Source organism: Peromyscus californicus, unplaced genomic scaffold (genome assembly GCF_007827085.1).
Source record: "Peromyscus californicus insignis strain IS unplaced genomic scaffold, ASM782708v3 Scaffold_4__1_contigs__length_199733344, whole genome shotgun sequence".
In the NCBI taxonomy this organism is placed as follows: domain Eukaryota; kingdom Metazoa; phylum Chordata; class Mammalia; order Rodentia; family Cricetidae; genus Peromyscus; species Peromyscus californicus.
Window position 1 is genome coordinate 120669942 of NW_026294562.1, and position 15479 is coordinate 120685420.

A 15479-nucleotide genomic window follows, 5' to 3' on the forward strand; every position below is an offset into this window, starting at 1 on the left:
TACTGCTACCCGCCCCCCAAGCTGCAACTGAGTTGAGCCAAGTGGAAGAGACACTAATTTGGTCATTACCACAGCCAGGTCATGTGGCAAATGAGTACTGTGGTAACTCCAGAGAGGCACCAACAAGTCCCCTGTGCACCCTGGCCTTGCCGATCTCACGCTCTTGGAGAAAGGCATTGGTGGGCAAGGTAATGGGGCCATGGAGGAGGGAGCAGGAGCCCTCCTGAAAGTGCTGGAGACGGCCTTGGAGCAAAAGGGACTGGCCAGGCAAAGCAGCGGTGGCTTCTAGGTAGCAGAATGAACATTCGAAGGAGCAGGGAGACTGCGCGCTGCGCGCACACACACACACACACACACACACACACACACACACACACACACACACACACACACACTAATGGGGCGAACAAGCAAGAAGAGAAATGGGAACTAAAATCTTTGTAAATAGGAAGCAGACAGGCAAGTATAGCGACAGCACCCTCAAGAGAGCCAAGTCCTGAGTTTAGAAGTGGTAGAAATGGAGAACTAGCCAGAAACCCCCCAGAGGGCACTGGAACTGGTGACTAGGGGTTCAGGGGTCAGAAGGAAGGTGAAAATGTCTTTCAAAACAGAATGCTGGGCCTTGTGCATGCACACCTGTAATCCCAGCACTCAGGAAGCTGGGGCAAGAAGATCTCCAGTTTGAGGTCAGCCTAGGCTACACATTAAGACCCTGTCCTGAGACAAAGCCAAACAAACAAACAAAAACTGCTGAGCGCAGTGATGGCATACGCCTTTAATCCCAGCACTCGGGAGGCAGAGACAGGCGGCTCTCTGTGAGTTCAAGACCCACCTGGTCTGTATAGAGAGTTTGGGGCCAGCTGTAGATACATAGTGAGATTCTATCTTAAAAACCAGCAAGAGCCGGGCGGTGGTGGCACACGCCTTTAATCCCAGCACTCGGGAGGCAGAGCCAGGCGGATCTCTGTGAGTTCGAGGCCAGCCTGGGCTACCAAGTGAGTTCCAGGAAAGGCGCAAAGCTACACAGAGAAACCCTGTCTCAAAAAACCAAAAAAAAAAAAAAAAAAAAAAAAAACCAGCAAGAACAACAAACAGACATGGTAGCTCATACCTCCAATCCCAGCTTCTGGGAAGACAGATTGGTGGAAGGGATAAATGGCTGTATTTTGATAAATATTTTTTAGTATCATTTAAAGCCTTAAACTACGTACATATATTAGTTTAATAAAATAAAATTTAATTTTCTTTGAGACAGGTTTCATGCATGCCAAGATGGCTTCAAACTGGCTGTGTAATGGAGGATGACCTTGAACTCATGATCCCCCTGCCTCCACCCGCAGAGTGCTGGGATCACAGGAAAGCCCCACCACAGGTTTATACGGTGCTGGAAGACAACTCCACCGCCTCAGCATGCTCTGCAAGCACTCCACATTCTATATGAAGCGGCATATGAGAAAGTGTGGAGTGAGGTTATTTTCTAGGGAACCATTGGTGCTGCGGTGCCAGAAACTCAGGCATGGGCAGTGCCACAGAGACTCTGAAATGGGCAGTGCCATAGAGACTCAGGCATGGGCAGTGCTGTAGAGACTCAGGCATGGGTAGTGCTGTAGAGACTCAGGCATGGGCAGTGCCGTAGAGACTCAGGCATGGGCAGTGCCACAGAGACCCTGGCATGGGCAGTGCCGTAGAGACTCTGGCATGGGCAGTGCTGTAGAGACTCAGGCATGGGCAGTGCCGTAGAGACTCAAGCATGGGCAGTGCCACAGAGACCCTGGCATGGGCAGTGCCATAGAGACTCTGGCATGGGCAGTGCCGTAGAGACTCAGCCATAGGCAGCGCACAAGACAAAGGCAACTAGCTCCTCGTGACCTGGGCGGCTCACCTAGCCTCTTGTAGCTTCGTCCTCTGCAAAGCCGGGCTAACAATAGCACTTACTTCACGGGCTTTGGAAGAATTGAGTTGCAACACACCACGTCATACAAAGATAAAGGATACAGGGAGTCGGTGTCCCTCTAGCACATGTGCCGGACAGTCCTGGTAAATGGGACAACTACCCATGAAAAAACCAACCCCAAAGAAGCTATCTAGCTGGCTGGGCTAAACAAGTCCACCCAGGATGGGGGACTGTGACAGCTGGAAGACACCCACGCCCTTGACTAACTTAAGAAGAAGGTGGGGGGGGGGGGTGTCTTGGAGGCCTGTGAGTGTAGGCCCTTTGAAATGGTGAGTGCACCTGACAGCAAATGTCCTGTAGGCCTTGAGGCAGGTCAGGGTGGTACAGAGGGAGGCTGTACTGGGCGGCGTGGGGAAGGAACAGTGCCTGGAGTCACTGTCCCAGCACGCCTAATCCCTGCTGCTAAGGGGCACCACTGGGAGTCCTACTTAAACCCCAGCAGGGAACCAGTGGAAAGAGACCCGTCTTGATGCCCGACACTGTGTGCCAGGTGCTATTCCGATGGCTAAGCAGCTATTCACTCACTCACGCTCATAATGCTGTGATGCTCATAGCAAGCTGCTCAGCACCATACACTGAGTCTAAGGATTCCAAGCCAGGCAGTTTGCCTCCTGGGTCTATGGTCAGAATGACTACGATTTACTGTCTGTCAGGCTAAATACTCCCAAGTCACAAATGGCTCAACTATTAAGTGGTATGTTCAGGAGCTAACTTCAAAGATCGCTCATCAATAAGTGAGTGTACCTGAAGGGGGAGGAACTTTGCTGAGCGCAGTTGGAGGCTTATCGTCTTTGTTTTCTGTCTTTTGAGACAGGGTCTCATGCAGCCCACCCTGGCCTCAAACTCATCATGTAGTTGAGAATGACCTTAAACTTCTTGTCCTTCCAAGGGCTGAGATTACAGACACAAACTACTATGCCAGATTCATGAGGAGAAACCTGGGGCTGCATGTATGCTAGCAAGCACTCTACTGAGCCACATTCTCAGCCACATCCTCAACCCTGAACACAGGTTTTAAAGAAGAAAAGACACACACAGACACACACACACACACACACACACACACACACACACACACACACACAGTTCCAGAGGAAGAGACACACAGAGTTGTGGGGTGGGGGTGGGGGAGCTAAAGCCAACTCACTCAGTTTGGTACCCATAATCTACCACCCCTCCACACCCATCCTATCCTCCTGGTCCCCCGCTTTGTGCAGAAACCCTGGCAGGGGCCGTATCAATAGCTTCATTACCTGTGACAATGCAGGTGAACCTGACGTCACTGTCTTCAGACACAGCCCGGGACTTGAGTGTGGTCTCAAATAGTGGCTGGGTCTCTTCTGTGAGCTGAGCGATGATGGAGCAGAAGGTGCTCCTAGAAAAAGCAAAAAAAAAAAAAATTTAGAGGAGCCCTCCTTACAAAATACACCCTGGCCTGGCCTTGCCCGAGTATAAGCCTTACCGTGTTTACCAGTCAGCCTGTGGCCAAAGTTCCTGGTTGTACCTGAGCAAGTCTTCACTCAAGAGTGCGGGGGCTTCCTGGCCAGGTTAGGGTGGGCACTAAGGGGCTGAAGGCCATCTTGACCCAGGGCCATTGCATAGGCAAGAGGCAGGCAATAGACCAGGCAGGCTCCTGAGCACACCAGACCACCGTTCTACATATCCCCATCAATCCTTAGTCAGGGATGGGAGGGAGCTGGCTTCATCCTCCATTATCATCTCCAGGGAAGCTGGTATGTGGGAGACACACATGTCTCAGAGATGGAGCCCTAGCATAGCACAGCCATACTGAAGAGGGAGAAGCCAGCCAGCCCTCAAGGTCCTAAAGGCATGGAACTGTATCCTAGAGCTCAGATTCCGAAGAAAAGTACCAGCATTTGTGAGCATAGGCCACGGTAGATGAAGAACGAGCTGTCAATGCCAGGGGCCTTGGCCCTTAAGGGGACTCTACTCTATGGACTATCAAATGAATGTTGATGCTGCATAGGACTATGGGATGGCACTAGCAAGCCAGCTGTGGCTCCTCTGCTCCTTCTATGGACATCATGTGGGGAAGTTGAAGACAAAGCTGGCAGCTGTATGGGACGGCAGAGCCACAAACAGAAGGACTCCTGAAAAAGCCACAACCCTTGGTTCCTTTGCAGTAGAGTCAGTCCCTCTTGCAGGACTCAGTCATATCTATGGGCTTCTTGTGTCTACCCCAAACTCACCAACAATCCTCGGGGCTTACAGTCCACTCCCTCCTGGGCACAGGAAGCAAGCCTAGGTGCCAACCCCTTTCATGGGCCAGCAAAGACAGTGCATTCCCAGGCATGAAGCTCAACCACAGAGCCAGGCTGTGTGGTGCACAAGCTGTGCCCAGCCCTCCTCCCCTCCCTGGGCACACACCCCTTGTGAGCAGCAGTGGGGGCCGTGAAGGGAAAGTCAACAGAAGCAGAAGGAACCATGGAGAAAGGTAGATCATTCCAAGTTGCCTTTCTCTGGGCCTCAGAGGAAGGAATCGACCCCAAGAGCCATATTCACCTGCTCATGACTCTCTAGCAAATACAGAGTGAGAGTGTGTGGTATAACAGTACATACTTTGCAGGGAGAAGACTCTATGGTCAACGTATCTTTTCTGTAAGCATTATTCTGCACTTGAGTTCTAAGAGAAGGTTTGAATGCCAGAAAATGTTTTGAATCAAGTAAGATGTCTAGGGATGCAGACACCCAGGCATTTGAGTCCTCCCTCGAAGGTCCACCCAGGATGGGGATATCCCTGTCAGACACCTGGACACTGAGCTAGGCCGGCAAGGAGCATTCGGTAGCATTCTGCAGCATCCTCTCCCTGAGACATCAACTGTCGAGTAGGATAAGCTCCTTTCTTTCCCCTTTAAGTTGTTCAGAAATAGAGAACCTTTTGGGATGGGGGCTCTCAACTCCCGGAACACTTAGAATGTAGCAGCTGGAAGTGTTTCTTTTCTTTTTTTTTATGTTGTATGTCGTCTAGACCTTGTGATCTGCCTGTTTCAGCCTGCCAAGTAGCTGTGATTTTCAACCCTGAATATTCTTCAAATGTTTCTTTGTCTTTGTTCTTCCTCCTCTTCCTCTTTCTCTTCTTCTTTCTCTTCTTCTTCTTCTTCTTCTTCTGCTTCTTCTTCTTCTTCTTCTTCTTCTTCTTCTTCTTCTGCTTCTTCTTCTTCTTCTTCTTCTTCTTCTTCTTCTTCTTCTTCTTCTTCTTCATCTTCTTCTTCTTCTTCCTCTTCTTCATCTTCCTCTTCCTCTTCTTCCTTTTTAAGATAGGATCTCTCCAGGTGGTCCTGGCTGTCCTGGAACTCACTCTGTAGACCAGGCTGGCCTCAAATTCACAGAGATCCACTTGCCTCTGCCTCCCAAGTTTTGGAATTAAGGACATGCACCACTGTACCCTATTTGAAAATGTTTCTTGTTCCTATCATATCATAGCAATTTCTGACTTGAACGTTCTAGAAAGTTCTAAGCCAAATATAGCCCAACTGCTGTTAATCCTCATTACATTACATAACTTGAGCTTGTTTTTTTGCTTGTTGTTTGAAGCAGACTTGGGGCTTTATTAAATTTATGTATTTGCTTTGTGTGTATGAGAGAGAGACAGAGTGTGTGAAAGAGAAAGTGGGGGTGGGGGAATATGAGAGAGAGAGAGAGAGAGAGAGAGAGAGAGAGAGAGAGAGAGAGAGAGAGCGAGCGAGCGCTTGGGGCCCAAACACGCCACAGCAGACAGGTGGCGTTCAGAGGGCGGCTTGCAGTTTTCTTCCCTTCAGCTTTTATGTGGGTTCTAGAGATTGGACACAGGTCACAGACTTGAAGGACAAGGCAGCACCCCGGCCTGCTGAGGCGTCTTCCTACCTATTCTCTGGGGACTTTGGGTTTGTTCGGCTGGTCTGCAACTGTTTGTGTAGACCAGGCCGGGACAGGGAGAGTCACTCTACACTGCTGTGTTCTGTTGACTGTTACCCCGGCTTCTGGCTGTCACAGCTTTCTGCCTGTCCTCCACTCTGCTGTGAGTTAGACTCCAGGTGTATCCTATCCAGGCACCTAAGGAACCAGGAGATCCGCACACATCTGGTAACGGTCTTTCCAACCACGACAGTTCCAAGTCCGTCCAATTCCATGACTTCTGAATGATCTCATGGGCTATTATGTATCTTGAAAGAACCCCAGAATCATTGGTTTCCATGATGTTCAAAGGAGCCTAACCCTACCCTTGGGTGTGCTAGTCCCTCCCTCTGAGTCCCCAGGTACCTCTTGGTACTTCCTTACATCACTGAATCCGTTGGGCTATCCGCTCTTCCTCCCAGACGTTTCCTTGGTGTTCATTCCCATCAAGGAGTGAGCACACCCTAAGACCTGACTAATCATCCCTGAAGACATGATGAACTATTCAGAAACCAGTTGGCTAGTCAGAAATCTTCCTCTGTGTAAAAAAAAAAAAATGGGACAACTCTCCCCAAACCTCCCAGTCTGGGATGGGACCCAAGAGGTGAGAAGTAGCCAGGAAACAGTCCCACCCTGATGGTAACAGTCAGTTCAGCCAGAGCAAGGGAGCTGTCTCCAGCCTGGCAGGTGAAAGGGTAGTTCTTCAGCTGGCAAGCCTTCACCACAGACTTGCTCAGGCTCTGAGCTGGCTCCGGAGTCAGAGGATATGCAGGATAGTAAGGTGGTCTTCTTTGATCTCACAGAGTTCTGAGTCTCTGGGGGTAGGGAGGGGTCGATGGAAAGGAAAATTCAAAGGAAGAAAAGGTAGCACGTGAAGTTACAGGATGGCTGAGGAAAAATATAAAAGGCAGGGCCACCAGTACAGGAAGATGGATAAGGCATCAGAGCTGGACATGTGGCTCCTGTGGCTGGTGGCTGCCTGCTGTGTCCCCATGGTATCTGTTCCAAAGGCAGAGGGCTAACATTGCAGCATCTCAGCAGCTCTTGCCCACATCTTCGTTCCTGAGACCCAGGCCCATGCAAGCATCAACTCCGGTCCCTGTGAGACCCATGCCCGTGTGAGTACCCTCTGACCCCCTCCCCATCACCCCATGCAGCCTGGTTAGTGTGCAAGCAGTCACCCAGTGGCCTCTCGAGGCCTCTCAGAAGCAGTCGGAAGAACGTAATGCAATGTGCGTTTACCTTCCAGAGCTGGGGTGAGACAACCGGTTGCTTGATAAGCTAAGCAAAAACAGTAAATGGAATCATTAGGCCCAAAAGCAAGGAGAGGAGGCAAAGTCAACAACAGTCACAAAGTATTAATCGGCCACCATCTGAGGCCCAGAAGCCCTTCTATTAAAAGGAACCAGCTGTCTTAGTTGGCCGCTCCTGTTAGCAGCGAGAGGCCTCACCACTGGCCACCAATATATCTGAAACCAAGAGCTCGTTAAATGCAGCCGAGTCCAGGAAATCGGTTAGGCAGGATGGAGGTCCCTGGCGGGTGTGCTTTGAGAGAAAGGTGTACGTCCCACATCAGTCTCTTTCCCCAGAGGGAGACCTGTGCCTGTTCCCCGCCCACAGCATACCAGCCTGGGGGTAACTGCTGCTTCAATTCTTGCCTTTGAGGGAGAGCAGCCTCATTCCTGGAAGTCCCCGCACGGGCTTGGGGAAGACAGGCGGCTTGGACCCACCATTAATGTGTTAAAGTGTGGTTAAAGGAGCAAGGCAGAGGGGCTGGGAGAGCGAAGAGAAGGGAAACAGAGCAGTTAATTCAGCAGGAGCTAGAGACACCCAGCTCCTCAGTCCAGCATCGCATCCTGCTCAGGGACCTGGGGCACAGGACAGGGCCTGATCCTCCCTGAGGGAGCCAGACCCACGCTTAAGTGGAGCACCAGCCCTTCGGTGTTGAGCCGACTAGGGACCGCTTCCTCCAGTAGACCCCAAGTCTTTTGGGAGATGGCAAGGGCCATCCCACCCACACACACCCCTTCACTTTACCCTTCTTTGCGGCACCCTAAGCCTGCTCAGTGGCACTCAGGGAAGCTTACATTCCCATCTCTTGATAACTGGTCCCTTCTCTTTCATTGCGCCTGGGTTATGTGGATGCCACCAACATTCTTCCAAACTCCTAAGCTCAAAACCTGCCATCTTGGCCTGGAGAGATTGCTCAGCCGTTAAGAGCACTGGCTACTCTTCCAGAGGACCTGGGTTCAAGTCCCAGCAACCACATGGCAGCTCACAACTGTCTGTTACTTCAGTTCCAGGAGATCTGACACCTTCACACCAATGCACATAAAATAAAGTTAAATAAAATTATTAAAAAAAAAAACCTGCCAACTTGAGCTCTTCCATATCCTGTTCCCACAAATCCTACCTTCACTTCTTTCTCTTTTTCTAACACTCTGTCCTTGTGTTACGATTTATCCTGACAGTTCCACACTTAACAGCACCCACCCCCAATCCCATGATCCTCTCACAGGCTGTTGTTTGGGTTTGATTTTTTTTACCCTGTTTGCTTATTTGGTTGATTGGGGGGGGGGGGGCACAAAGTCCGATGTAACCCAGACTGGCTTCAAACTTCCTGTGTAGCCAGAAGTGGTTTTGAATTCACAGTGATCCTCCTGCCTCAGCCTCCCAAGTGCTGTGATTACAGGCATATACCACCAAACTTGGGAAACGCTGCGGTACACCTACGGCCCGTTTGTCCAGATTCAACTCACATCAACAGTTAAGGCCCAAAGTCTTCTTACAGTCCCTTCCAACACTCAGGCTCCAGGGCAGCCAAGACCATCCAAACATGGCCACATCCAAGGCTACCACTTCTCTCCCTTCTTCTGCTCAGCTAAACCCTGCCACACAGCCTTAAAATCTAGGTCTTTTTGTAACTTCTATGGCTCTTCACATAGTGCTGGGCGTCCGGTGGATAATTGCGACTGTGTTTGTGAGAGGAGAAGGAGGGGGAGGAGGAGAAAAGGGAGAGCATTTCAAGAAGGAAGGGTCCTGCCCCCTCCCCGCAGGCTGCCGCTCCAGAAGAGTCAGGAAGAGGGCACACACCGCAGGTGGGGGTTTTAGAAATCCTCTGGAGGCTGTGTGGGCAGAAGCGCCCTTAGTACTGGCAACCCTAGTCTTTCCTGACCACGAACTGCCTTTGTCCGTCTCCTTGGAATTGAGAGATTTCCCCTTGAGTCTGGACCTCCTCCCTCGGAGGAGAGGCATTGGGCCAGCTTTCTAATTTACGACGGAAAATGACAGGTTCCACCTCCACGTGGGCAAGAGACTGAGTGGAAACAGGGTGTCCTCTCCATGCCTCGGGCTGTTTGTGAGGTTTTGTTTCTTGGCCCCATTGTCTTTCAGCCACACCTTACATGTTTGTGTGTTAACGTTTTGTGTTTTTTTTTTTAAGGTTTTACTTTTATTATTTTAAAATGATTTGCACATGTGTATGTATGTGAGCGTACAAGTGCCCTACGAGGACAGAGGCATCGGATCCCCTGGAGCTGGAGTTCCAGGTGGTTTTGAGCCACCCAGTGTGGATGCTGTGAACCCAAACCAGATCCTCTGAAAGCAGCACACACTCTTAACTATGGAGCCATCCCTCCAGCCTGATCTCTATTATTTTTAATTATGTGTATGGGGTGAAGAGGATGTGTAGATGTGTGCAGATGCCATCAGAGGCCAGAAGATGGCATCAGATCCCTTGAGCTACAGTGACAGTTGTGAGTAGCCCCACTTAGATCTTGGGAACCAAATCTGTGTTCTCTGGAAAAGGAGAAAGCTCTCTCAACTGCTGAGCCATCTCTCCAGCCCCTTACCTTGCATGTTAATCAGGCAAGAAGAATCTGAGGCCTCCAAAGGTACCTGGTCCTCAAAAGGCAGAAGATCTGTTGAGGCCTAGCTGACTGACTGTGCTAGCAGAGAAGCTTCTGGGTGTGTAGAGCGTGGGGTGGGGCAGGGAAGGTCAGAGACATCTAATGTTGGAGTGGAAGGACTTTAGAGTTCTGGTCATGGTCCCATTGCAGAATAGGAATTCAGGGCCCAGAAAGCAAAGTGCTCCTTCTAAAGGAGCAAATAGACCTGGAAGAGCCAGGGCAGGCATGGAAGTTGGGGGCCTCCCATCGCTCTGCTTTCCATCTATTCTGGGACATAAAAGGCCTCTAGTAAGTTCCGGCCCAATGCCTTAGTTTCCCTAACACCCTAGACAACCTGCCTTACCCAAGAGGAGCAGCAGAGGTTGTTTCAAAGTGGTCTGCAGTAATGCCACAGCCCTTCTGCTCCTAAGAGCCCACCAGGATCCGGGCATTTCGGAAACAAGAGGCCAGGGGCTTGAGAACTTCTGAGTGCCACACAAAAGCTAGTCAGTCACTGTTGTTTACTCTCAGCTTCGATTATTTAAAGTACTGTAGCCTATCCACATACTACTTCCCTAGAGAGGCGAGGTCCTCACAGCTGGATGAGCAAAGAGATCGTCCACCAGATAGGACAGCCAAGTGGGACCTCAGTGAGCGGCAAATATCCTTGAACTGACACGAGACTAGAAATCTCCCCAAGGATCATGGGCAGGCAGGAAGTATGGAACACATATAGATTCTGGAGCCCCAGCCATACGGCAGTTGTCCATAGCTCCCAGGGAAAGCCCTGTCTCAGAGCCCTTGGGAAGGGTGTCTTAAGAGCCCCATAGCAAGCCAGGTGGTGGCATCGGCACACGCCTTTGATCCCAGCACTCAGGAGGCAGAGGCAGGTGGATCTCTGTAAATTCAAGGCGAGCCTGGTCTACAGAGCGAGTTCCAGTACTGCCAGGGCTACACGGAGAAAATCTGTCAAAAAACAAAAAACAAAAGCAAGCAAACAAACAAAGATCCACCACAGATCTACAGAAAGGCAGACCCAGAATATTTTGGACCCAAACTGAGTGAGGGCAGAACTTGCCTCTCAGCCAGGACCTAGGGTTAGTCAGGGCTCTCAGCTGGGCTGGAGCTGAACACAGCTAGAAAAGTCCTCAAGCGACCCCTCTCTGTTTCTTGGGCTCCCTCCGCCCCCACAGGCAGTCACTTGAGGAGCCCAGTTCCCTCCTCCAGCACAAGTCAGACCTTCCCATAGTCCTGGGAACTGTCTCTCCACCCACCCCAGTTCAGCCCACTTCACAATCTTTTCCTTTCCTCTTGTCTTTCTTTCTTTTTCTTTTTTCTCCCCCTGCCCCTCCCCCCCCCCCTCCGCCATGGTCTCATCCAGAGCCAAACAAACCTGGCTGCTCTTGTCAGGACCCATGGAGGGTGGGGGTGAGGGGTGGGGGCGTCTGTAGCCAGTTGGCAGGAGGTGAGGAAGTACAGGAGCAAAACTGTCCCAAGTCCAAGACTCGAGAAACCCCCTCTCCTCTGCTCCTGTCCGAAGCCTTCAAACAGCCAACAAGAACAAAGAACAGCCTTCTAACAGCATCCCCACTGAGGTCCGAGGACTCAAGCCAGAGTCTTCTAACTTCCAGCCCTCGGCCTGGCACACGGGAAAAGTTTAATACAGGCTCAGCCAGGAAGCAGCCCCGTGCCCAAGCCTTGCTCCTCAGAGCCCAGATCCTGAACCCGCTCCACTGTGCCTGGCTTCCAAACCATCCTCTCTTCCCTTCCTCCACTGCTACATCTCCAAGAAAAATCCTGCTCCCTCTTCTCGTTTCACTAGTATTGACAAAAGCCAGACACAGAAAGAAGCAATGCCCAGAGAAGTCACAGCGACAAGTGAGAGAAACGGGAGGCTCTCACTAGGAAGTCAGCTTCACTGAGGACTACAGCAAATGTCCACATTTCATTGCGCTGTCCCACCGAGCCAGTAACTGTGGGAAGGGAGCCCCCCCCCCAACCCCCCCCCCCCCACTCCCCGTAGCCCAGGAGCCTGGTTACGTCTGACTCAGTCACTAACACCAGCCCTCAGCCCTGCCCCAAACATGTGACACCATTTGCCGAGTTTTATGCAGAAACAGGTTCCGGTTACATATGAACTTTTCCAACTCCAAGGTCAATAGGACTCAGCCAATCCAGGAGGAAGTGCCCAGGGCTTTTCCTGAATGTCATTGGTGGTGTGTGTGTGTGTGTGTGTGCTCTTGAGAGCAGACGTCTGCAGACAGTGTCTCAGAGAAGCAACTTTTCTACACAACACACAAGCCAAATTCTGTGCTAAGAAATAATACCTATTCCAAGAGTCACACTATCACATGCGGGGGCTGCCCACAGAGGGTAGGAAGTTTGAGGGGCAAATGCGCTTGCTTGTTCTTGAGTGTCTGCGTCTTTGGGAGTCTTTCCAGAAGCTTGCCTATTGTCTGTGTATCCTTGTATCTAGGAATAACAGCTCCTAAAGCAGTCTTCAAACTTCCTTCTCTCCAAGGCGGCCAATGAAGGGTTCTTCAGTCCCACCCCTCCCGTGACATCTCAACCCCCACCGGCCTTGAAACTGGGCAGGGCCATTGACTCCCTCAGAGCTTCAAGCCATAACTCCCTCCCTGGTTTCCCAGACAGGGCCACCCGTCACGACCTGGCACCCCTTCCTCTCAACCAGACACAACACCACGGTGCTGGAAGGCCGAAACCCTGGGCCCAGAGGAGGAACCCGAGTTACCCCACAGATCTGTCTCTCACTCTAAGCTAAATAGCCTCCACTGGCTCCCCCACACCCACCCACCGGCAGCTCCCCCTCCTTTGAAGCAGAGGAATTTCAGCCACTCTGGATCCCCTTATCACTAACAGTGGAATTCAGCCCTGGGAGTAGCCCGGGGTGGGGTGAGGGGGATAGGAAAAGCCTTCGGGCCCCTGTAAAACAGCCTCAACCGCGCCTCTCTCCTCTCTTGGGCCGCACATTTGAGGCACACGGGGTCTCAGGGGGTCAGAAGAGTACCATGAGGGTCTCTTCTGGCCCGATTCTGTCCCCAGACCTTAGGGTTGAGAAAGCTCGAGGGCACGGGCCTCAACCCAGGCCTCCATAGCTTCGGGGCGCTTCTGAGAGCCTGGCCACACCCGGCCACTACCCAAGGGACAGCAGAGCAGGGGGCCCCCGGGCGACCCAGGGCCGGGGGCGACTCACCTAGTCTCGGGCCGCACGCTGAGCAGATAGCTGCGACTAGCCGGGCCGGGCGTCCACACCGGCCCGTCGTCCTCGCCATCGCCACCCGCCCCTGCCCGTCCACCCAGGCCCCAGCCCCGGCCCGCGGCCCTCCGCGACCCCATGCCACCGCCGCCCCTGCCTCCAGCCCCGGCTCCTGCCCGACGACGACGCTGACGCGCGCCCCTATTTATAGCCCAAGGCTGCTGTCACCTGCTGCTGTCCCTCCCCCGGACCAGCGCGACTCCTCCAGCCTGACCGAGGGCCAGGGCGGCCTGCAGAGAAACGCTGTGAATGCCGCCCCGAGGCAGGCAAAGAGAGGGTGCCTAGAACCCAGGCCTCCCCACAACCTTCCTCGGGCTCCCTTCCCAGTTTTCAGAGAAGCTTTTAGAAAGAAAGAGGGAGGCGAAGACGCCCCAGCAAAGAAGAGCTTGAGATCCTGAAAGGGGGCCCACTGACGGCCACCTGGCCAGCGGTCTTTAGGCCAACTTAGACAAACTCTATCAGTGATCCCCCTCTGTCCAAAGGAGCCCAAGATTCCTGGGCACACATTCCGAGTCTCCCCAGAACCCTTACCAGTATCTAGCCTATATTAGCGGCTTAACAAAGGCTTCTAGAACCTCTTCGACCCACCCCTTCAGGCTTCCTTTCCTAAGGTCAGAAGCGGGGAATGGGCCAAGTCCTAATGCCTAGAAAAATGATTATTATATCCTTCAACACTTCCAGTGTAAGCTGCTAAACACTGCCTAAACCTGGCGCTTACTTTTGGGGGAGACCACAGTGGACTTATCTGTCCCTTCCACATCCCTGCATCTAGAAAATGCCATGGAATGCAATCCCTCTGCTGTATTCGGGTCCCCACCGTTTGGAAACTATCTCCTTCCTCCTCTGACCTTAGCCCACTGGAGTCTGACTCAGGCTAGATCATTCACAGTCATGTCCTGACCACAGACTCAACCTGTGCCAATTGAAAGTCTTCACCAAAATAGTCTTTTCTTCTCTCTCTCAGTCCTGCCTTCAAGGCAAGTGCTGGGGCTATAGATGTGTGTCATCATTCCTGACTTAACAAAACATTCTTTAAAAGAAAAGTATTGCAGTTTATTTAGTGTGTGAGTGTGCATGTGCACATGTATGTTCACTAAGGTGTACAGAGGACATGTAGATAAAATTACATAAAGGTCAGAAGTGGAGAGATGGCTCAGCGCTTAAGAGTATGTTTTTTGTTTGTTTGGTTTTTTGTTGTTGTTGTTGTTTTTGTTTTGTTTTTTTATGGTTTTTCGAGACAGGGTTTCTCTGTGTAGCTTTGCCCTTCTCCTGGAACTCGCTTTGGAGACCAGGCTGGCCTTGAACTCACAGAGATCCACCTGCCTCTGCCTCCCGAGTGCTGGGATTAAAAGCGTGCGCCACCACCACCCAGTCAAGAGTATGTATTACTCTTGTCGGGGACCGAAGTTCAGTGTTCAGTTCCCAACACCTACATCAGACTGCTCAGAGCTGCCTGGATGTCTCTGGTCTCCTCAGGCACCCACACTCACATACATATGTAGAGAGAGGGAGAGAGGGAAAGGGAGAGGGAGAGGGAGAGGGAGAGGGAGAGGGAGAGGGAGAGGGAGAGGGAGAGGGAGAGGGAGAGGGAGAGGGAGAGGGAGAGGGAGAGGGAGAGGGAGAGGGAGAGGGAGAGGGAGAGGGAGAGAGGAAGGAGAAGGAGGAGGAAAAGGCCTATCCCTCCCCCTAGGTCCCAATGACAAACCAAGGTACAATTCCACCAAAGTTCACTCTGGGGAGTCATGGTCAGGCGTGTGGGTGGCCTTGAAGCAGCCACAGGTGGGACTGCACCCAGCATGGGTGATGAACCCCTGGGTCTGTGTAGAGGGGTCCCCTCCCTTAGTCCTTCCCTGTTCATGTACTCTAGCCCTTCCTTGAAGCCACGTGCAATTACAGCAGAACTGTATTCAACCGGTTGGGAGGGGTGACTGAGTACTTGAGTGAGGGTCCTATGACCCTCTCCATCCCTCCTTCTCTGAAGGAACATCTACAGTCGACAGGCCCACCTCAGATGCTCAGATGGTTTTCTGCAAGCAGACATGGCTGATCGGATGAAGACAGTGGCAGTGTTTGGCAGACAGTCCTGTAGAGCAGGACAACTGACAGGACTTTCTCCTGTCTTTCCACCATAAAGGGCTTGGGGATCAGCTTGGGTCATCTGATCTGCTTGGCAGCAGGAATATTCTTTTTAAAAAAATTAACGTAATTTCCTTACATTTTCTTTTCTTTCCTTACTCCAAACTCTCCCTTGTACTCTCTCTCTCTCTCTATTGCTCTATTTCAAATTCGCAGCCTCGGCCAGGTGTTGGTGGGCACACCTTTAATCCCAGCATTCAGGAGGCAGAGGCAGGAGGATCTCTGTGAGTCTGAGGCCAGCCTGACCTACAGAGTGAGTTCCAGGACAGCCAAAGCTACACAGAAAAACCCTTTCTTGAAAAAAAAAAAATAAAATTTCCCTTAATCAATT

The 15479-nt window shown here is 51.7% G+C and overlaps 1 protein-coding gene across 2 annotated transcripts in view; it reads right to left on the reverse strand.

Moving 5' to 3' along the window:
• Positions 1 to 13103, reverse strand: part of Alpk3 (alpha kinase 3) — a 47108-nt gene extending 34005 nt beyond the window's left edge. Inside the window, exons 1-3 of one of the 2 annotated variants that reach the window (XM_052712853.1) lie at positions 12950 to 13103; positions 7091 to 7129; positions 3208 to 3329 (exon numbers count right to left, since the gene is read on the reverse strand). In XM_052712853.1, coding sequence (XP_052568813.1) covers positions 3208 to 3329; positions 7091 to 7129; positions 12950 to 13092 — 304 coding nt within the window. In that variant the 5' untranslated portion in view covers positions 13093 to 13103. The remainder of the gene's footprint in view (positions 1 to 3207; positions 3330 to 7090; positions 7130 to 12949) is intronic. The other variant, XM_052712854.1, reaches the window with a different exon arrangement.
• Positions 13104 to 15479: the final 2376 nt, after the last annotated feature.